Source organism: Procambarus clarkii, chromosome 60, assembly GCF_040958095.1.
Source record: "Procambarus clarkii isolate CNS0578487 chromosome 60, FALCON_Pclarkii_2.0, whole genome shotgun sequence".
NCBI lineage: Eukaryota > Metazoa > Arthropoda > Malacostraca > Decapoda > Cambaridae > Procambarus > Procambarus clarkii.
In genome coordinates, this window is record NC_091209.1 from 10,283,164 (window position 1) to 10,309,630 (window position 26,467).

Sequence of the window (26,467 nt, forward strand, 5' to 3'; positions counted from 1 at the left end):
TAACCAGGTGGAGTCTGTTTTGGGGTGCCTACCTTTCTAGGTGCCTAACCTGGTAAATGGCAGACATAGAATGCTTCCAACCACATGGGGGTTTCAATAGGCCATTGCTCCTCGTGCCTCTGATGGGGGCCAGGTTCTGGCTTGTGGTCCCCGGTAGGCTAGAACTCCAATTGAATTGACTGATACCACAGTCTAATATATGCATATCAGCCCAGTATAGCTCTGGGAAGCCTCCAGGGCTCACCCAGAAAATGGCGTTTAATTACGTTCATCGCTGGTTTTTTCTTTACAATAATCAATTCCTGGACAGGCAATAGAAATTGGTCTCAATGAAAATATATTATTATTTTGAACAATACCTGTATATATCATTATTAATATAACAGTACTGTACTGAAAATTCTTAAATGTTAATGTGTATATATGAAGTGCATTTAAATTTTTTCATTAAAGTTGTGTGTACTTGTACAATGTAGGGAGATTAGTTAGAATTTTATGGAATTTTGAACACTAAGTAGTAGAACAGTAAAGAGTAGACTGGTATCTTTGTTAATGAGCTAATAACATTAATCAAATAGATACTCTTCATTTATTCACAGGTGGAGGTATGATGCCACCACCAAACATGTGTAGGATATCGTCTCAGAGTTCTCAGTGTGCCGATGTGTCGAGACTTGGAACATCACAACAGCGGATCACCTCACTGCTGCCACAGACACCCACACCATACAAGGGTTGGCAACTTTACATGAATGAAGGTTAGTACTGTAGTTGATGTGTAATGTGTGTACAGTATTTAAAAATCACAATTTCATCTCGTTCTTGCCACCAGATCATTTTTGGGCTAGGGTCAACTGTATTGGGATTCACCTAGTACAGCACTATATAATTCTTATATTCTACTGTTTTCACAGGATCCTGTATATACATGGTTGCATCCACACCCTGAAAAGTCAATTAACTTGCTACACGATTCACTCATATTTCATATACTCTACATGTATTATACAGTAATTGTATGTTTTTTATATAAATAAAAGCCAAAATTCTATTTTGACTGGCAGGAGTTGTTTTTAACAGAAGATACTGTACAATATGTTAACTTAGCTTTTATGCCTAGAAAATTACAGCTCATTCCTCACAATTTCATGTTATGATACTGTCATGCACAGGTGTGGTGTAAGAGTTGACAATACAGGGTACAGTATGTCAGAACTGTAAATTAGTCATGCTAACAAAATGCTTATTAATGATTTGAGCTGATCCCTCAGATGCTTACACTCGGACACTTTTTGTACACTATTCCCTGATCTAGTTTAAGTAGTCTAGGCTTCGTGCAGAGCTGACTTCCTTTGAGCTTGTTTACTAGGTAGATGCTGCCACTTGGTAGTGACAGAAGGTTGCAGTATATTGGAACCTTGATTTGGTAAACCTCCAGTTGTGCGTTTGAAATTTTTTAGTTGCTGTTTTGGAATTTTTTTGATGCCGTTTTGGAATATTTTTCTTTGGCGTTTTGGAATATTTTTCTTTGGCATTTTGGAATATTTTTCTTGGGCATTTTGGAATATTTTTCTTAGTCATTTTGGAACATTTTTCTCAGGGACCTGACAGCTGAGTGGACAGTGCTTCGGATTCATAGTCCTGAGGTTTCTGGTTCGATACCCTGTGGAGGCAGAAACCAATGGGCATGCCCCTGTTCACCTAGTAGTAAATAGGTACCTGGGAGTTAAGACAGCTGCTACGGGCTGTTTCCTGGGGGGGTGTGTAAGGAGGTCTGGTCGAGGACTGGGCCGCGGGGACGCTAAGCCCCGAAATCATCTCGGGATAACCTCAAGAAGGGCATTTTGGAATATTTTTGTTAGGCATTTTGGAATTTTTTGTTGGGTGAATGGTAACTCGTAACACGCTTCCAGTCATGTTTTTAATAATTTTCTTAGATGGGCACAATACAGAATAGTAAGGGGCCTTAGAAAAGTCATTGAGCATATTTAAAACCAAATTCTATACAGTAGTTCATTTTAATTTTGAGATTCTCCAGTTTTCATTCACTAATATAGATCCTTTTTCCTTTGAAACTGAGATTTCAAGGCTAGAGCATGGGTAGTTAAATCTCTTTGCAGACAGGTTCTCTTGGTAGTTGTCCTTCATATGACAGACTGAAAATAAAATTTTGCTTGGTGAAATCAGCTCATAGAGTGTGTGTGAAATATTAGGGTATGAATGATAACTCTCTGAATATGGCTCCAATCACGTTTTTGATGATTTTTGTAGATGGAATTAACATTGCAAGGAGTAGTTGGAGCCTTGGTGAAGTTATTGAGAATATTTAAAACCAAATTCTATGGTTTGTTTTCATTCCCTCAGGTGTGGCCCTGCTACCATTTGAAAATGAGTTTTGAGACTCGAGGTGTGAGAAATAAGTTATACATGATTACATTTTTTTGCAGACGTGTTCACTTAGAAGTTGTCTATTATATGTTGAAATGAAATTTTTGCCAAGTGAGCCCATAAGGCATGGGAAATATATCCAGGAAGCATCCCCAATTGCAATGAATCCCTCACTGCAATGAATTGGGGTTGGTCCCGCATCGTTCATTGAATTGAGGTTGCACTGTAGTTTGTTGTGCTAATAAGTGCTTGTAAGGATTGAGGGTATTGCTCTCTATGTGTTGTAGAAAGCTGGTCAGTTGGTGATGGCTTGACCTATACTTGACAATGCTTGTCAAAATTGTGAAGATCATTATAATTTATGAAGCCAGGCAGAAAGATCTATGTTGCTAGTGTAGTGAAAATTTTTCCTGATGATTCAAATGGCTCATGGCCTAAGACGTATCTGAGGGATCAATTTGGGAAGTGCTGTTTCACCGCGCTCAACACCCTATATTTTGAATCCATTATTAATAAAATGTGGATGGAAAGATTTTTAAATTGTTAAGATACAAATGAAGACTATATTAGTGTTTTGTTTGCATTTAACAGGTTATAGTGAGGGGTCTGAAGCTGTAACCTTCGTTAAAGCCTTTGAAAAGTATTTCCATCAGATTCGGCCTTCAATGCAGCGTGAGGATATTGAGGAACGTCGTGCTTTTACTGTGAATCTTGAAATGCTTTTGGCTGATGAGATGATCAAGAAGAAAATACCTGAAATATCAGACTTAGTAATCACTGCTCCAGACAGAATAATAAGTTGCCTTGGTCTTGCAATGCATCAGGTGAGAACATGCACAGTACTGAGTACTCTCATTTATCCAGACTATATGGACGGACCCCCTCACCAGATTAGCCGGACATCTGGATTAGCAGGAATTCTTACCAGGGAAAGTCCAAAAACGTATTTGCAATTTTTTGTACCACAACCAACATACCATTAATTCAAATTTCCACACACACACACTATAATTAAAATATAAAATTTGAAACAAAACTTCAGCTTAACTTGTTGCAGTTTGCCTTCTTGATTGATATTGTAGATTTTGAAATATGTGGTTCTTGAACATTTATATAACCTAACAACACTAAAATTTCTGCATATGAGTTTGTTAAGGTCAGTTTTGACTGGCAGCTGCTAAAGCATCACTGATTAAAGGCTCTTGGCTTTCAGGTGAGGCTTCACTTTCCCACTCTTTGCAATCCAACCATCACTTGCCCTGAAATCCTCCCATCACTTGCCCTGAAATCCTGTATTCCAAAGCTGGCTGCAAACCTGCTTGCAGCATTTCTTTTCTCTGAACTGCAAATTCACACCAACTGTGCGGTGCTGTGCAAACCACTTGTAATCTCCTCATGAGGTAATCAAACCTCATCCAACTGTACATGCTGTGCAAACTTCAAAAGTCTTTCTATTGTACCCTCTGCTAGTGCTTGTACTCTCACTGATTGCTGTGTTTCATGTACAGTACTAATTTTTGTTTCCTTATATCAGAGACAGTACTTATGCCTATACCAAAATTCTTTGCAATACTCACTTCCAACCGGCCATTTCCACAAAGTTCAATGACAACTTTTCTTTAATGGTTAGCACAACCTTCTTCCTCTTAACACCTCCAGGAAAATTGCTGTTGATACTAGACATAGTCTTGCCAACAAGTTATTAAAATTACTATGAAACCCCTCCAAAAAAAGTTATTTAAGAAAACTTATCACTAATGGTGCAGCACTATGGTATAACGTGAAGGTATGTGGTATAACGCAAAGGTAGAAAGCACATGGCTTGTTTAGCTTGGCCGGGCCTGGACAGGTCTAGTTGGGGCAGGCAGGCAGGCAGGAAGGATGACATGTTATGTAGGCTGCCTAGCAGAAAAAAATCACTTAATTTTAACAGGAAACTATATTCTTCAGTCTGTACACACAGTTTAAAAAAAATATATTTGTTATACTATTAGATAATATTTCTTTATTTTTTACTATAATGAATTGTTTTAATATGGACTAATGCAGTAATAAGGTTATGCAGTAATCATAGGCCTCTCCACATGCCTCTCATCTGTCAGATAGTTCTTCCCGACTATCCCCCTTATCCCCTATCCCCTGACACTACCCACCCAACACCTTCCATACTCCACGCCTTGAGCCACTGCTGTATGGGATTAATAGGGTATGGCCTGATGCCATTCTGTTATCTGTTAAAATCCTTGGTTTTTCAGATTGGAGTGTGGTGAAGTTTAGCAGAAAATTATTTGGATTTAATTTATACACTGCTAGTCTGCGTTATCCAGCCAAATCCTTGGATATTTGGATTTGTATACGGATGTGACAAAGTTTTGCCAGAAAATTATGCAAATGCGATTTTGGCAGGATAACCCAAATATCAGTTTCAATGGGCTTTGGATAACAGAGCTCATATAGTACTCCTTAAATATTTCTGATTGGGACCCTCAGTTGCTCCCTATGTTTTTTTTTGTGTGTGTACACAGGTTGGTATGGGTTTGGGCAACCACTTGGGTTGGATGGTAGAGCAACAGTCTTGCTTCATGCAGGTCGGTGTTCAATTCCCGACCGTCCAAGTGGTTGTGCACCATTCTTTTCCCCCGTCCCATCCCAAATCCTTATCCTGACCCCTTCCAAGTGCTATACAGTATAGTCGTAATGGCTTGGGGCTTCCTCCTGATAGTTCCATTCCATTCCATTCCATTCCATTCCATTCCATTCCATTCCTGTTAGCAGGCTTAGACCTTTTTCTTGCCATAGCTCATTAAGTGTAGGATTCTACTATTTTAAGACTACATTACAGTACTTCCACATGCAATGTTGCCTAGGGCAGACCACTCTCGGAAATTATGCAATAAAGGTTTAGATTTGCCAGAACAGCAGCACACACGCTAAGGTCAACTCATCGAGGTAAGGACGTCACAGAGGCTGACCTTCCTCAGACAGGTGTCTCCAAGATATCTGTAGTGACCTACTGGGTTGTGTTATTCTCATGTACATTAAGCAGGCAGAACAAAAGGGGGGATTCTCATCATCATTTATAGATTGTCATTTATTGTCAAGTGCTAATGTCATTTATTGGATATTCAAAGGGAGTTGCATTATCTTTTATAGTCGAAGGCTTCACTTATAAGTGTTGATTTATAAAAAAGTTTAATCAGTTAACTTAATATTAATACACAGGAAGTGTCTAATTTAAATTTGAACCAGACAAAACTACTGTAATCAGAATTGACGGACATGTGCTAGACCAACTGAATGATATATGACTCCCAAAAGAATAGCTTTGACCAAACCACACTAGAAAGTGAAGGGACGACGACGTTTCAGTTCGTCCTGGACCATTCTCAAGTCAATTGCAATGAGGGAAGGAGGCAAAGGCAATAAATAGGCAAGAGAGAGGTGAGGAGAAGAAAATCTTAGAGGAAGAAAAAGCAAGGCAAAAGGTATGAAAGGTAAGGTGTAATAAAGGGGATAGTAATAGGAATAAGACAGGGGCCGTAAGAAAAAACAAGGAAAAGAAAAAGAAAGAAGCTTAGGTTAAAAGACGAGGCCAAAAAGTGGAAGCTCGACCCCTGCAAGCACAATTAGGTAATGTTGAGCAGGAGGGCACAAGACTGATAAGAGCACGAGTGTGGGAGCAGGATGTGATTGTCTGAGGTGTAAGATTGGTTGGGGCAGGAGTACTTTCTTAATTGGGCCTACAAGGGTTGAGCTTCAGCTCTTTGGTCCTACCTCTCGACCTTCAATCAGTTGGTATACAGGTTCTCAAGCTCATTATACTGTTATACAGGTATCTACATTAGAATCTCACCCCCCCCCCCCTTCCTCCCCTAAAGTATCTGAAGTATTGGCTTACACTTGACAGATACCTATACAGTATATTACTGCAAAAATAAGGCGTTGCCACCGATATTTGATGCACCTCTAATTGTAATGAATTGTAACAAATTAAATTTAACAAACATTATCGTTTATTTCAGCTTCTAACAGAAGAAGTTGAAACTGAACTGAAACGTGAAGCAGCAGAAGTATTAGCAGAAGGGTCAGAGGTAGCAGATAATACAGCTTTAGATGACCTTCTTCCAGAGGCTAATCTACCTTTAATTCATGCCCGACTTGTTAATCAGACTAAGTTGACGAAGCTCAAGAATCTTAAAGCCAACTGCTATGGTGAGAAGTCTAATGTACAGTATGTCTGCCAGTTGGTTATTAAAGATTTTATCACCCCATTTAAGTGTACATAAGGCCTACTATAGAGTACAGTATTCAGATTTTAGCTGTAATATTCATATTAGCTGTTTTTAATATTTCCATTGATTTAAAGTGATAGGTATAATACATTTATTTATCTGAGTTGCTTTTTATTGATATCTAATATTTTTCATATGTATGGTATATTGTTGTACTCTTAAATGCTATATGTGTATTTGGACCACCTGTTCACTTGTCCCATGACCCTAGGGGCACACTAGCCAGGTTCAATGCAACTATCTCATCCCTGACAGAGCTGGGACTTTTTTCAAGCTGTCCTAATCAGGCCAGTTTAGGGGAAGATATACTGGAGAAGTCTCAGTCCATTTGGTCACTACCCACACCTGGTTATCTTGAGAGATTAACTTGAGATGATTTCGAGGCTTAGCGTCCCCATGGCCCGGTCCTCGACCAGGCCTCCTCCTTTGTTAGGCGACAGCACCTGGTGACAACATTAGCTGTGTAAACAGAAGGTAGCACACAATTTCACTTCACTTTCATCCCTGACTCCATTGCTTGTGGATGTCCACTTATCAGGAAAGGAATTTAACTTGCAGTAAGTGACAGTTGATACACCCCAAGACATTTTTATTTTGTGTGCTATAACATAGTTTTAAGTACTGTAAATTCTTAAAAAATAAATATAAATATACTGTACTGCATACACATTGTGACGAGAATCTGAAATAGAGCAGTGGCTATTCTGGCTGGTGTGCCAATCGCACATTAATATAAAAAAAAAGTAAAACAAAGAAAATAAAACTGTTTATGACCTCTATGGTGTGAGAGTTGCAGGTAAAAACCAAAGAGAATAAAAACTTCAAACATTTAATGTAACGAAAATGACTAATAACACAAAATAATGAGTAATAATTAATGATAAACAAAACCCCTTAGACACTTGGCTTTACACAAGATCAAAAAGAAATATAAATACAGGTGAGATTTTACGTTAATCAAAAGGGGTGCAATGACTTTATACAAAAGCGGTACGCATCTACTGTCTCCTGGAGAGGCAAGAGTAGATGGTACTGCTGAGAGCACGAAGTGTAAAAAGCGGTACGCATCTACTGTCTCCTGGAGAGGCAAGAGTAGATGGTACTGCTGAGAGCACGAAGTGTATTCTGATGACTGGACGCCAGCAAACTGTATATATATGGGTGAATGACGTCAGAGATGGCACGAATTTTATAGGTAACCATTGGCCAGCAAGAGAATGGTCGTTAGTGAGTTGCATCTGGTCCCTTTCGAGACAGCAGGTGTTCAGGAGTCTCGGGTACTATAAGGTGGAGTGAGGAGGGGGCTGTCTTAACACCCAATACGTTTTGAGCACATATTGTTGTTGTCGGTGATGTTGATTCCTTATGTTGGAGCATGTAGATACGTTGGTGAATAGGCAGTATAGGGAACAGGCAGGATCTACTGCCTAAGCAGATTACCGTAACAACATACAGTATATACAATACAGTACATACATATGCAAAAATAATAACATAAAACGTGATTCGGTTAATCACCCTGTACAGTATTAAATGTATTTCCTTGTTAATGGGTTTCTAGGAATTTTTGTTTCATTTTTCCTAGTGGATACTTATACATACATACATATATACATCTATCTGGACTTAAAAAAGGCTTTCGACAGAGTTCCACATAAGAGGTTGTTCTGGAAACTGGAAAATATTGAAGAGGTGACAGGTAAACTTCTAACATGGATGAAAAATTTTCTGATAGAAAATGACTGATAGAAAAATGAGGGCAGTAATCAGAAGCAATGTATCGGACTAGAGGAATGTCTCAAGTGGAGTACCACAGGGTTCAGTTCTTGCACCGGTAATGTTCATTGTCTACATAAACGATCTACCAGATGGAATGCAGAATTATATGAACATGTTTGCTGAGGATGCTAAGATAATAGGGAAGATAAGAAACCTAGAGGATTGTCATGCCCTTCAAGAAGACCTGGACAAAATAAGTATATGGAGCACCACTTGGCAAATGTCATTTAACATGAATAAATGCCATGTTATGGAATGTGGAATTGGAGAACATAGACCCCACACAACCTATAAATTATGTGAGAAATCTTTAAAGAATTCTGACAAAGAAAGGGATCTAGGGATGGTTCTAGGTAGAAAACTATCACCTGAGGACCACATTAAGAACATTGTGCGAGGAGCCTATGCTACACTTTCTAACTTCAGAATTGCTTTTAAATACATGGATGGAGAAATACTAAAGAAATTGTTCACGACTTTTGTTAGACCAACGCTGGAATATGCAGTGGTTGTGTGGTGCTCATATCTTAAGAAAGACATCAACAAACTGGAAAAGGTGCAAAGACATGCCACTAAGTGGCTCTCAGAACTGAAGGACAAGAGCTACGAGGAGAGGTTAGAGGCATTAAATATGCCAAAACTAGATGATAGAAGAAAAAGAGGAGATACGATCACTACAGTATGTACAAAATAGTGACAAGAATCGATAAAATTGATAGGGAAGAATTCCTGAGACCCAGAACTTCAAGAACAAGTCATAGATTTAAACTAACAAAACAAACCTGTCGGAGAAATAATTGAAAATTCACTTTTGTAAACGGTGGTAGACGGTTGGAACAAGTTAGGTGAGAAGGTGGTGGAGACCAAAACCGTCAGTAGTTTCAAAGCGTTATATGACAAAGAGTGCTGGGTAGATGGGACACCACGAGCATAGCTTTCATCCTGTAACTACACTTAGGTAATTACACTTAGGTAATTACACCCCTAGGAAGCAGTCCATAGCAGCTGTCTGACTACTAGGTACCTATTTACTGCTGGGTGAACAGGGTGAAAGAAACTGCCCATTTGTTTATGCCTCCACTGGGAAACAAACCTGGACTACGAATCCCAAGCGCTGTTCATTCAGCTGTCAGGCCCCGAAGATAATAACAAGATTAAATGTGCTGCCATTTTTTTCACTGATAGCATGCGAGTTTAAGCCATTTTATTTCAGGCAGACTTGTGAGTGTCAAAGGTACAGTTGTACGTGTGAGCAGCATTAAGCCATTATGTACCAGACTGGCTTTTACCTGCATGAGATGTGGCAGCGTACAGGGAGTTAACCAGACTGAGGGCCGATACACTGTGCCTACATCTTGCAATGTTCAAGATTGCAGAACGAGATCATTTTTGCCAGAACGCTCGCACAAGCTGACACACACAGTGGATTGGCAGCATTTCAGAATACAAGAGATTATTAGTGATGATCAGGTAAGACTTCACCAGAAACATAGCTACACACATATGATAACATGTCAAGTGACTAACTCATTGAATCAAGTGATGAAATTTAATCGTATTAGGTAGCAGGCTAGTCCTGGTTGTCTGTGGAATTACTGTCATGGATTAAGTAAAGATGGGTACCCAATATCTCCAAAGATAGTTAATTTATTGTGTTACATTCTTATGGCACCTTCCTTGAGCCCAGGATGCATTCATATGGCACCTTCCTTGAGCCCAGGATGCATTCATATGGCACTTTCCTTGAGCCCAGGATGCATTCATATGGCACCTTCCTTGAGCCCAGGATGCATTCATATGGCACTTTTCTGGAGCCCAGGATGCATTCATATGGCACTTTTCTTGAGCCCAGGATGCATTCATATGGCACCTTCCTTGAGCCCAGGATGCATTCATATGGCACCTTCCTTGAGCCCAGGATGCATTCATATGGCACCTTCCTTGAGCCCAGCATGCATTCATATGGCACTTTCCTGGAACCCATCATGTTCTGTTGGCAGGTGCCTTCGGGCTTCTGGTTGATACTTATACTCTTCTTGAACTAATTTGGACATGTATAGCATTGACCTTGTTTAGTGATGACACCCCATTCATCCCCATAAGCTATTCCAGCCCCTGTCCCTTTACATTTGAAAAGGTCAACAGGAAATGTAGATAAGCCTGAAGTATTCCAAAATGTTGCCTTGGAAATAATCTACATTTATTCTTTATAGAGAGAGGGAGGTCGTGTTCCACGCACAATTGAATGTGAAGTTCGAGAAGATCTTGTCGACTCGTGTGTTCCAGGAGATATGATCACTATTACTGGAATTGTCAAGGTTAGTTGTAGCATTTTGCTCACTGTTAAATTATGTACCCCCACATTAGGTCATTTTGATTTTGTAATATAACTTTGATTACTTTTGTAACTGTGACTTTGATTTTGTGATTGGTAACCTTTTGATTTTGAGAGACTCCCTTGTCGTCCTCTCCCTGGATACATCCGGAGCCAGAGCATATGTCATCCACACAGGAATCCATCACTTGCCAGCCATCAACCTTATCCTTCCCTGTGGTAAGGACCTTATCCTCCCCTGTGACACAGACCTTACCCCCCCCCTGTGGCAAGGACCTTAATCCTTCCCTGTGGCAAGGACCTTATCCTTCCTTGTGGCAAGGACGTTATCCTTCCTTGTGGCAAGGACGTTATCCTCCCCCTGTGACACAGACCTTATCCCCCCCCTGTGGCAAGGACCTTATCCTCCCCTGTAACACAGACCATATCTCCCCCCCTGTGGCAAGGACCTTATCCTTCCTTGTGGCAAGGACGTTATCCTCCCCCTGTGACACAGACCTTATCCCCCCTGTGGCAAGGACCTTATCCTCCCCTGTGGCAAGGACCTTATCCTTCCTTGTGGCAAGGACGTTATCCTCCCCCTGTGACACAGACCTTATCCCCCTGTGGCAAGGAACTTATCCTCCCCTGTGGCAAGAACCTTATCCTTCCTTGTGGCAAGGGCGTTATCCTCCCCCTGTGACACAGACCTAATCCTCCCCTGTGACTCAGACCTTATCCTTCCCTGTGACAAGGACCGTTATCCTCCCCTGTGACACAGACCTTATCCTCCCCTGTGACTCAGACCTTATCCTTCCCTGTGGCAAGAACCTTGTCCCTCACTATGACAAGGATCTAGTTCCCCCCCCCCCCCCCTTCCCCACCGTGACAAGGACCATTTCAAATGTTCTCATCATTAATTTGAAGAAGTGAGGAGACTGGAAAACTGACAGGAATCCTCAACAGTGTCTGGTAAGAAAGGCAAACAGAGGAGGGAAGGGAAGGGAAGGGAAGGAAAATATCAGGGAAAGCGCCAAGCCATTATGACTATATAGCACTTGGAAGAGGGTCAGGATAAGGATTTGGGATGGGACGGAGGAAAGCAATGGTGCCCAACCACTTGGGCTGGATGGTAGAGCGACAGTCTCGCATCATGCAGATCACCGTTCCATCCCTGACCGTCCAAGTATTTCCACAGGGAAATACTTTTTTTTCTATAGGGAGGATTGAGAATGAAAACAATTGATTAGTGAAGGTGATTTTTCATAACAGTACTCTAATAAGGTATATACCTGGAGAAAAGAGGAAATTGCAGTACAGTATTGGAGGGAATAATGTGAGATGTACATTGGCCAGGGTATGTCAGAGGAGAACAGGGAGGAAGCAAAATGAACTGGGAAGGAAAAATGTATACATAATACAAGAGACCAGGACAAGGGGACATTGCTAGACTCTGAACACATAATTGAGTCTTTGAGATATGAGAATGTTTCCATTCCCTGTATTCCCTGTATCGGTTGGGAAGTGGAATGCACTGAAGGAAGAGTTGTTGAAGGCAATTACATTCACAGCTTTAAGAAGAAATATGATGATGGCTGTAATGTTCAGAGATGTAATCTAGCACTCGTGGTATAAGTGGGTAGGAGACAGGGTATAGAGAGCTCGATATCACTCCCCCATAGTGATACCTGTCATCTTCAAGACATACAATAGGCTGTGCTTATATCATAATTAAGGTTATGCTGTAATAGAAACTGGCTCTATATGCAGTACTGTAAAAACATAATTCAGTACATTGAATTATTAGAATATAATTTGTTTAACCTGTTATCCTTAATCAGCATATAAAAAAGTACATTTGGTGAAATTTTAAAACAAATTAGTATTTTGAGGGGAAAAGTTTTCCTCATTATTTCATATTAAATCTCAGGAGATGTATTTGTAGTGTATATACAGTACAATATATGCTGATTAAGATTAATGGATCATAAAACATAATGTTTAATAATTCCACTAATAACCTCATCACTGTCAAAGGCGTCGTGATTCCCCTTGTCAAGGACAGGAACGAGACAAGATCGGAGCGGTGATCCTTGATACACTTCATTTTGCAGGGGGAAACTAAATGTAGGCGAATGCACTTTCCTTTCTTCAGGTGAGCCAGAGCCAAGAAGGCCGAGGAAACAAGGGAGACAAATGCATGTTCCAGTTATACGTTGATGCCTCGTCTGTCACCAATTGCAAGGCTGGCAATGATTCTGCATCAGCAGTTGGCATCGAGTTCAGCATTAAGGACTATTATGCTATTCAGGTATGGTGTACTTCTTGATTACTATGATAGTTATCAAAGTCAAGGAAACTATTTATTCGTTTTAGAGAACGTCATTCTCATTATATAATGCAGTACAGATGCAGGTGTAGAAATTTTGGTGGATGAGGAAATGTTGAGTGATTATTTCTGAGAATGGTAAATTTCCATGGAAACATTGGATTGTCAGAATAAGACAAAGTTTTCAGTCATCTCTTGAGAAGCTATTTCTTATATATGACAAAGTTGCAACTTTTAACCCAGAATTTTTGATCAGCACAAATGTATGAATATGAGTAACCACATACATGTATCAATGTAAGTTTTGGGGAATTTATATAAAGACAGCCTATTACTGTGTAATTTGGGGAAATGTTTAACCATTGTTTCTTATTGCGCTAGTGACTGAGATTTCCAAAATGTCTGAAAAATGATGCAGACATTAGGCTTGACGTTGGAATGTGGTTTTCCAATGATGAACTACAGTACTGTATTTTGAAAGTACAGTATGTAATATACCAGCAAGTAGTGTTACAATGAGTTATCCATGTTAAAAAAACAATAACAACTTTTCAACTTTCCAAGATAATAATGTTACTGGGTATTAAAGGAATTCTAAATTAATTTTAGGTTTTAATTTACAGGAGATCCAAGCACAACCAAATCTCTTCAAATTATTGGTAGGATCCCTCTGCCCGGCAATATATGGACATGAGCTTGTTAAAGCTGGTTTGATTCTCTGCCTTTTTGGGGGTTGCACTAAGTGTGGTCATGACCGTGTGCCTGTACGAGGTGACCCTCACATTCTTGTAGTGGGCGACCCAGGTTTGGGGAAAAGCCAAATGTTGCAGGCATGTGCTAATGTTGCACCGAGAGGTAAGTGCACTAATTTGCTGCAATATTCCTTGTTGAGCATGATTTTCTTACAACTTATATGTAGTGCGTGCAGAAGAAACGCTTCTCTCTGAACAGGTTGATTAGTTATTTCTTTAAGCAATGTCTGGTTTTTGCCAGGACATAAGCAATCAACATTTAAGCCTGGTCAACAATCACTTCCCAACACAGCTTGAATCTTTCCAACTTCCCGCACCAGGTTAATAATGGGTTAAGGAAGACAATGAATATTTTTCTTAGGGGGGGGGGGGGAGCCCCTTCAGCTTCCCAGAGCTATCCAGGCTGATATGTAATACTGTATATTAGACTTTGGCATCAGTCAATGTGAATGGAGTTCATAGGCCTACAGGGGACCACGAGCCAGAACCTGGCCCCTTCAGAGAGGCACGAAGAGCAATGGCCTATAGAATAGCATATGTGATTTGGAGCATTCTATGTCTGCCATTGACCGGGTCAGGCACCAGAAAGGTAAGCATCCCAAAACAAACCCCTATTCTGGTTGAAACTACTACTAAAAGTCAAACAGGTGGACAGAACTCCCCAAAGAAAAACAAGCAAACGAACATGATGTCACCACTTGCCGCGCCGCCTTCTGTGCAGCTTCCCCCTTCCCGGGAGGAAGAAAGGGGAAGCCCCAGACCCCTCACGCCGGCAACCCACACCTTCAGTTCTTTGGCTGATGTGAATGGCATTGGTTGCTGTGGCTCTGGCTCCTAATTTCTGTCCTCTGTTCTGTGCCTCGTGGTGTGGGGTGAGTTTTCTCTGGTGGTGCGCGAGCCAGGAGTAATTTCCCAAGTACTTGGGCTGCTTGTGCCTAGGGTCACCTTCCCTAGGTGCCCTGTAAGTACTGCCCCTGGGACTTGGGGTCATCTTCAAAAGTCACCTTGGGGTCTACCTCTGTTGGTCTTTTAATCTTATATCTCCATTTATAGCTCCCTAGATACTGAGGGAGATCTGAATTATATTTATAGGGAAAATTCCTAATACTTTTATCTAAATAAGGGGTGTGGCATGGCTTGAAGTGACGCTGCCTCCACCTCTACACCACACCTACTCTTATCCTACTGCAAACACAACTAAGGACATATTCAACTAGCAATGCTACCAGAATATTCGTATATATGTATCGTATATATCAGAATGTAACTACTTTGAACTTCTGTATACTGTATAGCACTTCCTTGGATATACAGAAGTTCAGTTTTGAACCCATTTGCAAAGAAGAAACTTATGAAAATATTTTGTTTCAAATATTTTAAGAATTGCAGATATGACTTGGTGGTGGTGGTGACTTGGAGCTCAGAGCATTGTACGCTTTAATGGTTAATAAATAAATAACAGCATCAAAGCTGCAGTGATTGTTAGAATTTGTGTAGAACAAATTATACTGGATTTTAATTTACATTTTTAGGTGTGTATGTTTGTGGAAACACAACCACAACTTCTGGCTTGACAGTCACTCTGTGTCGAGAGGGAGGCTCCGGAGATTATGCTTTGGAGGGAGGTGCCTTGGTTTTGGCCGACCAGGGAGCATGTTGTATTGACGAGTTTGATAAGATGAGCAATCAACATCAAGTAAGTCTGTAGTTTGTCAGGGAGTATCTTAATGGTCTCTCATATTGCTAAGTTGTGACTTGGGTAGGCTTTTTGGATTTGTGATGAGCACTAGTCTATGGCTGGAATGAGTATTCTTCAGTCTCTCCCTAGTGTCAGTACAAGCCAGGTGGAATAGATTGAAAGGTTTTCACATTAGGTTGGTGTGGAATGCACAGAGAAATCACAGTAATGTGATTTATCAACGAACAAATTCACAAGGGCCTTGATGAGGATTTGAACCTATTCGCTGGATGAACCTACGTGGTGTGGAATGTTAACTTGCCAGGCTTGTGATCTTGTCCTTGGCCAGTAGGATATTGCTCTAGGATAACAACAGACTAGGATAGCTCAAAAAGACAAAATATGGAACAATATTGGAAATCAAATAATTCAAATAATTTGAAATATAAGGAGGCTGATGGTATAATGGTAAGGTGCAGAAAAAACTGAAGTTCAGAGACATCCTTGGTGATAAAATACTAGATTCTGCCTGTAAGTTAACTGTATGCAAACGAGGAGTCTTAAGACTCACAGTCCTCTTCTGAGGCCTGACTGTCATAGTTGAAAAATGTGTAGCATCTTCAAATAAAGCACATTAAATTAACTATTATAAAAGGGTGTCTGTATAAGTTGGGACTTTGATTGTACTGTACCTGAATATTTGAATACTGGATATTAATATGAGACACAACAGTATCAATTTGAAAGCAAATCAAATGCCAACAACTTTATATCATTGTATTTCAGGCACTGCTAGAAGCCATGGAACAACAGTGTATTAGTATAGCAAAGGCAGGAATTGTATGTTCGCTTCCCGCCAGAACGTCCATACTTGCTGCTGCCAATCCTGTTGGTGGCCACTATAACAAGGCCAAGACAGTCTCAGAAAATCTGAAGATGAACAGTGCACTTCTCTCAAGATTTGACCTTGTCTTCATACTTTTGGATAAACCTGATGAGGTAAACATCCATCTTTGTGTTGAAAGTTGTGACATAGTATTATTGAGTTTCATATAGTTTGGTGCATCTATGTACTGTTTTGAAGACAAAAACAGTACTGGTATTTTGATTCTCATATATATTAGAACATGCTACTTTAACTTTCTAGTCAACATTTTATCATCATTAACCTTACCCTTGTTTCCCAGCTTAATAAGATAGGGAGGCACCAGCTTGTTGAGAAAGGGGAGCAATGTAGCAAAAATCATACAATACGTAATAAAATTAGCACTTGTTTATTCATTCTAAGCTAGCCCCTTGATTGCTTCTGGAGCCATAGTCCACTCTCCAGACCACAAGATGTAATTACCTAAGTGTAGTTACAGGATGAGAGCTACGCTTGTGGTGTCCCGTCTTCCCAGCACTCTTTGTCATATAACACTTTGAAACTACTGACGGTCTTGGCCTCTATCACCTTCTCACCTAACTTGTTCTAACCGTCTACCACTCTGTTTGCGAAAGTGAATTTTCTTATACTTCTCCGGCATCTTAGTGTCATTAGTTTAAATCTATGACCTCTTGTTCTTGAAGTTCCAGGTCTTGGGAATTCTTCCCTATCAATTTTATCGATTCCTGTTACTATTTGGTACGTAGTTATCATATCACCTCTTTTTCTTCTATCTTCTACTTTTGGCATATTTAATTGATTCATTCAATTGATTTTTGGAAACAAAGGTACACAGCTCTCAAAACAAAGAGTTTCAGTAAAATGCAAGATCATCAGTAAATAATTATTTTAGGTAATCTTAACTTACTGTACATGGACTTAGATACTGATTGTGTTTAATGTCATGTAAAGTTACCAATCAAACTGGGATTATAAGAGGTCCAAGAAAAAGATGAATGTTCTAGAAAGAATGAGACCTAGGGTTAACACTAATGTCACTTCATAGTACACTACTGTTTTCACCTATCACCACAGTAAGTTCAGGGGAATACACTGGAACCCCTAATCAGGTACTCGAGGATCATCAGTGCGCATGCACATACATGTGGCAATAAATTAACATTCAAATAAAGCTCAGTCACTCCTCTAGGGGCCAGCAGTAGAGGCAGACTGGGATAACTGGCAACACATTGAACTGGGTTAGGGCTTATATTTATGGTTTTAGAACCTGTGCCACTTCAATAAAAAGGTATTAATATATACCAACACATGTCTGGAATGCCTTGAATACTCAAGTCAAACCTGTGTCCTCCTTAAGATTTTTTGAGATGTTCATATAATGTTTCGCAGTGCTTCATAATTATATATATATTTTTTTTTTTTTTAAACAGGAGTTGGACTGTCTTTTATCTGAGCACGTGATGGCTCTCCACAGTGGCACGGGAGGAAAAGCAGGCGAGGTCCATGGAAGAGGAAAGATCAGGAAACAAGACCTATTAGACACCTCTAGTATTCTTGATGGAGATAAGTCTTTGAGGTAATAATTATTAACTACTGTATGTTAAAGATCTATATTTGCAACCTGTTAAACTGTAAATAAAAGGCTTTTTAATATTACTACAAATAATATGGATAGAATATAATTAAGCAATTACACTTGTATTCCTCAGAGAGTGCCTTAAGTACCGTAGTGATGAGCCATTTGATCCTGTTCCTCACCAGCTCATGCGCAAGTATATTTGTTATTCACGAAAATATGTACAGCCACGACTCACTCCTGGTGCAGCAAAGGTACTTCAGCAATTTTATCTTGACCTTCGGCATCGTCACCAGAGTACCAACTCGACACCCATTACAACAAGACAGTTGGAATCGCTCATTAGGCTGACAGAAGTATGTACAGTCTATACACAATACACGTGTGTTATTGCCTGTTATAACCTTTTACCTTGTTAGGCTAACAACTCGAGAGACATTTTCCTTGTGGTTGTGATGCAGTTTAGTGCATTTCTTTGCTTTGGTATAGGGTCATCTAGCGTAAGATAACAAAGTTAATCCCCCAAATTAGAAACCTCTCATATGAGATAAGGATTCAGAGAACTTAGATTACATTCTCTGGAAATGTGAAGAATTAGTGGTGACATGATAGAGGTGTACAAGTGGATGAATGGGCATAACAAAGGGGATTTCAAGGAGGGGTGTTAACACTTTCGCGCTTTAGATTAGAGATAACTCGTCGCCGTTTTCTCTTACGATTCCGCATAACAGCCGAGTTTTCTCGTCCATCGAAAAAATATTTCTATGAATTCCATTTTTTAACCGAAATGGATGGGGATACTTTTGTTTTGTAGGGAATTTATTTGCGAATGTTTTGGTACCAGAATGAATATTATATCACATAAACTTCTATGAGTAAAAAAAAAATTACACAAAGTATGTTTGGGGGTGTGGCGAGCGTGTGGCAGTGGGTTCCCTTTAGCCGTTGATATATCCAACACGTGGGAAATATTTGTATGTGTTATGTATATGTCTGTGTAGGGAATTTTACTGTGATCACTGTCATACAAATTATAAAATGTTTCAACAAGTATAAACATGACAAACATCAAACGAACGAAAACAATGCGTTCGTTTCTGCCGTGAACGCATTCTGAGCGACGTGGTTCTATATTTGGCGCTTCTCTTACACATGCTTTGTACAAATGTTATACAGTTCATCTTATAGAAAATTTTATTGCGAACACATTGGTATAAAAAAGAAATACGTACATAGAAAAGTAGGGTCAGGAAACGTATAAACTTTCCAAGCATGATTTTCCCCCCTGTGTTTTCGCCAGTGCGCTCGCGGCTAACTACTCTCCACTTCACACACTCATGCGGGTGGGCAATTACCTATATTAAACATTCATATGCATATGTCCGTGTAGAGAATTTTATTGCGATTCCAATGATACCAAAATTAGCGATGTAGGACAACTGTAGGCTTCGCAACCATTAAGAGAGTGGAAACATTTTGTTGCTGTTTGGCGCTCTCGGCGAGTGATCTGCATAGTTTTTTATTTGGTGTTGATACTCCTTATGCTTGGGCGGCATTTTATAGGTATGCTCTTATAGACAATTTCATTGCGAACACAGTGATACCAAATTTAAATACGTGCGCCTTCAATTATTGTCAGGACAGTCAAAAGAGTGTACACTTTTCGGTCTTACCGCGTAGGCGCGCGAAGTGCCGAAAGCATCTGGGGTATTGGTTTTTTTTTGAGCGCCGAGAGCGCGAAAGTGTTAATTTGTGGAACCAGTTACCACATAACGTAATAGAAGTAGGATCCCTTGATTGTCTCAAGCGTGGGTTAGACATATATATGAATGAGATTGGGTGGTTATAAATAGGAACTGCCTCATATGGGCCAATAAGCCTTCTGCAGTACCTTTATTCTTATGTTATTATGTACATGTCATTTTCTCCTCTTGATTAATAATTTAAATAAAACACAGTACAAACTTTACTAAACATCTACATTCTTCCTCCATTAAAATAAATTTGTTGGCAGTTCTCTTGTGCAGTATGTATGTCCTCTCATCAAGCTGGGTATCCCAATGCATTCCAACTTGGAATTCTCGTACTCATAATTCACTCTTCTAGTACTCTATTCATCTACTCACATTCCTACTTCCCTTGCTCTTTGGCTATACTTAAACTGAGTCCTTGAATATCAGGGCACAGTGATTGCTGAATCTTGCATGTACAGTGGGACTTCATGTTCTAATCCTATGATATGTGAATCTCGCTCAGTGAATATAAGATCCTGTCCGACTGGTTCAACACCTTGTTCTCCAGTGGCCATGACATATTTACCCCAAGGCAGAATGGCTGATCATTGTTTACAAAAATTTCTCTAAAGTTGCATATAATGATGGAATTTTACACCCCTTATGATCCACACAGGCACGAGCTCGTTGTGTGTTACGAGAAGAGGCCACTGAAGATGATGCCAGAGATGTTGTGGAGATTATGCGTTTCTCTATGATGGACACCTTTTCAGACGAGTTTGGTCTTCTTGATTTCCAGAGATCTCAACATGGCTCAGGATCTAGTAATAGAGCTCAGGTAAGAAATGGGTTGCTCTTTAAATACAATTAATTATATACCAAGTGGTGTTGGAAAATATAACATTACTGTACTGTTTATTTTCCCTTGAAGATTTTAAAGATACAGTATTCGGAGTCTGTTTTGAAACTCATGATATACTGTATAGTAATTGGTCAACATACTTGTAGTGGACCATACAAACAGGCTCACTAGTGATTTGTGGCTAGGAATATCCTGAAATTACCTTGATAAATTATGGTGTACCAAGAATGACTGTAAACTGAAACACTTGTTCAGTACAATAATGTTATGCACAGTAATGCTTTTGCATGTGGAAAACAAGAAGTTGAGAGTAAACTTTACCAGGAGATAATTTACTTGTCTGGGCTTTTATCAGATTTAATGAAGGTTATGGTTAACTGCTTATTTTCCCAATAGAACGTTTTTTTCTGTTCGAATATCTTGCTTATAAGCTTCCCTTTCAGTTTGTGTTAGCAATGTCTCTTCTTGTGTCATTTCATCCTTACCCACTTGATGGGCCTTGCTTGTGAAGTTTTACAAGGCTTTGTTAACCTACATGGTTAGGGCTTCTACCCTTCCTATTATTTGGAAACACCTTCACCTTGAACATTTTTCATTAAACTAGCATTCTGTTGCCCTCTTCACAGATGGGGCCCAAGTCTGCTGCGGTGTTGGATACTCTGTTTTCAATCCAGACAAAACGTACATGTGCCACCTACCGTCAGACGCTAGCATCTTCACAGTTGAACTATATGCTATCTTGTATGCCCTTTGTTAATTGCTTTTCTGTCATTAGTGCCTCTGTGTCATTGTGGTTGACTCTTGTAGTGCTCTCATGACCTTGGAGTCCTATACATACTATGGTAGTTGAAATCCAATATTGACCATTTCTAATCTCTAGCAGGTTGAGTTTTGCTGGGTTCCAAGCCATATTATTTCCCTAAATGAGCATGCAGACACTACCACTAAGGATGCTATCCGCACATATCCCATTTCATGAAAAGGCATTCTTTATTCCGATTTCTACCCAGTCATTCATTCCTTAATCTGTGCCCATTGGTCTTCTGCTATTGGTAACAAACTGCGTGCTCTTGAAGGCAGCCTTAAGAGCACACAGTTGGCCTTGGCCTTCTTCCTACCATTGTAACCGGCAGTGGGGCAACTGCTCTGGCGAGGTTACATATTGACCATGCACGTTTGATTCACAGGCATTAAGGAGCAGGTCGGTGCTCCATTTTGTCCAAACTGCATTGTCCTTCTTACAGTCATGCATCTCCTTTTGAATGTCCTGATTTTCATGACGTTTGTGTGCCTTGCTTCCCAACTGTCCCTCGATAGAGTCCTTGGTGAATCTGGTACCCTTGACATTATTACTCACCTTATTCACTTTTGTTCTCGTATAGAATTGTGCTGCATAGTCTCCTGGCTTGGTGCCTTCTTTTGATAATTACTTTCTCAATAGAATAGATAGCAAAAAAAAAAAAATATATATATATATATATATATATATATATATATATATATATATATATATATATATATTACAGTACTAGCACTTACAATAAAGCCATTATACAGGCTATGCACAAAACATTATCTACATTAAACACAGTTATCAGAAGAAAACTAATAGGAAGGTCACCATGGCTGGTACCCTACTCTAGTTTTACCTAGTTACTCTCCTGATGCTGTAGGCATTCAGCTTTTATTATAGATTGAGAATGGTGCTTCATGCAGCTTCTCAGGGTGCCATCCAAGTTTGCTTTCCTTTGTGTGACAGGAAGGCAGGGTGACGTGCACTCAGGGTTGTATATGTGTGATGCAGGTGTGCAGGGTGCTTACCAGTGTTGTTGACAGTGCCACACATTCCTGCAGGATTGTGTGCAGTTGCCTAGGTTTCCGTTATTTTTTATTTTCTTCAAGCTGTTTTCCACTGCATGGGTCATGAGACCATGTCATGCCCTCACAGTTTGCTCAGGGGCAGTGTTCCTTGTTACCTGACCAGGTCCTTTTTTTCTCTCTCATTTTACCCCTTACAAACTGTGGCAGCATCCACTAAAAGAGTTTGCTTCTGTTTGGTGCAGTCAGCTTAACACTTTCGCTCAGTAACGATGCAGCATTGCATGCTAAATTTAGTAGACGGATTTCTGGTAATGACGCAGCATTATTAAAAACAGATTAATAATGCTGTGTCAGATTAAATCACAGATTAAAAACTGTGCCCAGCATTCACATTTGGCTGTGGAAGGGGCGCACCATGGTTTTGGACCCTATATGCCATATATAAAAAGTTGAAAAGAGCATACACATTTTATTGCGCTTGATTAGCGCTCACATGGTAATGGGATGTCACTTTCTTTGTCTGCTGTGGGTGGTACTTCGGGATTTTGGAGTTTGTATGCATTTAGTCCTGTAGAGAATTCAATTGTGAACACATTGATACCAAAATGAAAGACCTATGATGAGAATTGAGGTGACCAAAGTGAAAAGAGAGTACACATTTCATTGCTCTTGCTCGCTCCCAGGTAACTCACTCTCACTTTCTCTGTTTGCTGCGGGTGGTAAGCCGGGCTTTTGGAGTTTATATGCATTTAGTCCTGTAGAGAATTCTATTGCATACACATTGATATCAAATTGAAAACCCTAGGGCGAGAATTGAAATGACAAAGTTGAAAAAGAGTATAAACTTTTCAGTATTACTGCGCTCTCTAATGGAAGGCCAGGCACCCCTTGGGGTGGTGTGGCACTCTCTTCCAGGTAACCTTGGCCTGCTTTCATCACGTTGGTGGGTGGAGCGCACTGCGGTTTTTGACATTACATGCATATACTCCTGTTGGGAATTCTATTGCAAACACATTGATACCATAATGAAAGGCCTAGGACGAGAATTGAGGTGACCAAAGTGAAAAGAGTGTACACGTATTACCGCTCTTGCGGGCTCCCGGGTAACAAGCTCTCACTTACTCTGTTTGTTGTGGATCGTACGCCGGGCTTTTGGACTTTATATGCATTTAGTCCTGTAGAGAATTTTATTATGAACACAATGATACCAAATTGAAAAACCTTGGATGAGAATTGAGGTGACAAAGTTGAAAAGAGTATACACTTTTCAGAATTACCGTGTGCTCCCGTGAAACCCTGAAACCCACCTGGGGTAGTGCGGGGCTCGTGCGCAGTGAGCGAAAGTGTTAATTATTACAATATTGCAAATCATATGATTACTTAGGATACTTGTGCAAGAAAGTTTCTTAAATACTGTAAGTTGGTTTATATTTACTAAATACATGTATATAAATATTGGAATTAGAAAAATCCCTTCTGGATATGAGTGGTGTATAACTATTGCAACTGTTTTTTAATTGCTTTGTAGATGAAAAAGTTTGTGGCAGTTCTCCAAAAGATGTCAGACAAGACCTACAAATCCATGTTCAGCATTGATGAGATGAGGCAGTTAGCTCGCCAAGCAAACGTTCAAGTTGGAGACTTTGGAGACTTTATTGCAAGTCTCAATCACCAGGGATATTTGTTGAAGAAGGGTCCTAAAGTGTACCAGCTCTTAACTGCAGATTGTTAATACAGCAATCATTTAAGTAAGCATTTCTTTTATGAATGAGTTATATTCTATGCGTCGTGTCAAATTGTTTATACTGTACCTACACTTTGGACTACATTAGTTAACCAAGTTTTTTTTTCGTATTTGTGTACATTATATACATACGTGCATAGACTAAAATACTTAGAAAACATGTATCTCATTATAGGGTCCCTTTAACTCTCAAACGTGTGTGGGTTCTATTCCAGAGTCAGCTGTTTGAAACCCAACCTAACCAGATTGCCTGTAGATGCAAGACTTCAAATGATAGAATGTGTTCCTGGACCACAAAAAAATAAACATTAAAAAACTCTTTTCCAAAAACATTTTTTATGGAATTGCCCTTCATGTATGACTATTGCTTTTTGAAAAGTGAAAAGATCTGATAAAGGGAAGAGCAGAGAGCATATCACAGCCATTCTGTTAACCCTAAGACTGAATATGTGCAATGCTGTAACCTCTCGTCTCTCTACTACTCTGGGTCATCTCAGACTTGGTGTAAAAGGTTGAACCATATACTTAAGTTGTTTTCCTTCCGGACGGCTCGAGGGCATAGGATTACAATCGTTTCAAATTATAAGGTCTGTCACGTGTCTCCCCTCGCCTTGCAGTTAACAGGGCGGGGAAGCGATTTGGCAATATGGATGGATTTCTACTGTTCTCAGTAGGCCTTGATAGATAGTATCCAGACTTTTGTGGGAAGATGCTGCCTCTGGAGTTTTGAAGACTGTTCATTGGACAGGGCCAGGCCTAGTTTCTCATTGACTGAAGGTACCAGAATCTAGGCCTAGTTCAAATTGATTGGATGCAGACCTAGAAAAGGGGCAGAGCTTCTGAGGGTAAGATGCCTTAGGGATGGAGCTAAAACTTCACCTAGAAGGATGCTAGAGAAAAAGATTTTATTGAGAACTGGGCAAGTGAAAGAGAGGGGGGTGGGATGATTCACCATGAAGCCATAACATCGGTTGAGTAGAAGCAGGGGGAAGGTAAAAGTCTGCCGAATTTTCCCTGTACAATTTGTAGTCCATATACCATGCCTCTTAAGGAATAGGGTGTTATACTAGCTTAGGGTTAATTAATTTGCATTTGATTAAATAAATTTACTTTTAAATTGTCTTCGGTGTATTTTGTATATTGTTCCCTGATTATTATCCAAGATATGGGTCTTAAATTGTTTTTGGACATTACCGAGACATTACTTCCTTCTTCGAAAAGTACCGGACCAACCAAGCTGCAGTGGATATGTTGGTCTGCGGGCCGCTGCAAGCAACAGCCTGATGGACCAAACTCTCTCAAGTCAAGCCTGGCCTCGGGCCGGACTTGGGGAGTAGAACAACTCCCAGAACCCCATCAAGCAGGTACCTGTGATCTTATGAGCAAATATATTACCCATGTAATTCATGAAGTCAAGGTAGAAGGAATTCCATTCAACCAATAATTATCAAAAGTTCCCCCAAGTTTTACTTGTGTTAGTTAACTAGTCTCCTCCCGAGTTTATTAGCCTAATTATTAAAGTTCTAGGAGTGGTGGAGGCGGCACTTATTTGTTTTAAACGAGTAACCTTACCATCCATCCGGTTTGTAGTGATTGTAGATATATCTTCATCATCTTGGTCATTTCTTCCCCCTTCCCCTGTTAACTGGTTTGAGCATTTTCTGCTGTGAGGGCAGACTTTCCAGTTCTTTGGGGTTATATAATGCAATTATTACAGCCTTAAGGTTACAAATAGCAACCATTACACTGAGTCTTACAATAACAGCAGTACTTGATTGTCATAAACGTTACAATGGTGACATCGACCCATGTTACAATGTGTTGTTTCTTCTTGAAACAGTGGATTATCTCTGGCTTCTTTTCTATGGTAATAGGTTGCCTCTTCCATGGTACCTGTGCATTGTCAATGCTCCTTCTAATTGGCTATTGTTAGTAGTATTTTTCCTTCATAAACATCTGAAATAATTCACAAAATACATAGCCCAGAATGCCTGTCACCGGCTATCTTTGCACCTAGTGTAGTCTGGCTATGTAGAAGCTTTTGTACCTCTCCACACAGCCACGTGGCCAGGTGGACGTAAAAGTAGCACTCTTGTGTTATACAAACTCTGTCATTTCCTGTAAGTGATCCAGGTGCAAAAACAAGGACATGGTATACTGTTCATAAGTTTTGGGTTTCCTGTATCTACAACTTAACTTGTAATGCAATTACAAGCAGTAATACAGTAGGAATCTGAATATTCGGTCTATAAAGATGTATGTATCCCTGGATAGCATTAAATTTGCAGTTGCTATCCAGCATTGGTTTGACAT

General features: G+C 39.9%; 1 protein-coding gene across 6 annotated transcripts in view; it reads left to right on the plus strand.

Annotated features, from left to right (window-relative positions):
* LOC123766900 (DNA helicase MCM8) overlaps nucleotides 1–25,275 on the plus strand; it is a 34,368-nt gene extending 9,093 nt beyond the window's left edge. For all 6 annotated transcript variants that reach the window (XM_069307471.1, XM_069307469.1, XM_045756368.2 and 3 more), the window contains 14 exons: nucleotides 600–758; nucleotides 2,980–3,212; nucleotides 6,411–6,600; nucleotides 9,673–9,929; nucleotides 10,673–10,777; nucleotides 12,929–13,084; nucleotides 13,726–13,957; nucleotides 15,387–15,550; nucleotides 16,319–16,531; nucleotides 17,849–17,994; nucleotides 18,128–18,350; nucleotides 20,404–20,565; nucleotides 23,939–24,158; nucleotides 24,370–25,275. In XM_069307471.1, coding sequence (XP_069163572.1) covers nucleotides 600–758; nucleotides 2,980–3,212; nucleotides 6,411–6,600; nucleotides 9,673–9,929; nucleotides 10,673–10,777; nucleotides 12,929–13,084; nucleotides 13,726–13,957; nucleotides 15,387–15,550; nucleotides 16,319–16,531; nucleotides 17,849–17,994; nucleotides 18,128–18,350; nucleotides 20,404–20,565; nucleotides 23,939–24,142 — 2,444 coding nt within the window. In that variant the 3' untranslated portion in view covers nucleotides 24,143–24,158; nucleotides 24,370–25,275. The remainder of the gene's footprint in view (nucleotides 1–599; nucleotides 759–2,979; nucleotides 3,213–6,410; nucleotides 6,601–9,672; nucleotides 9,930–10,672; nucleotides 10,778–12,928; nucleotides 13,085–13,725; nucleotides 13,958–15,386; nucleotides 15,551–16,318; nucleotides 16,532–17,848; nucleotides 17,995–18,127; nucleotides 18,351–20,403; nucleotides 20,566–23,938; nucleotides 24,159–24,369) is intronic.
* The last annotated feature ends 1,192 nt before the right edge of the window (nucleotides 25,276–26,467 follow it).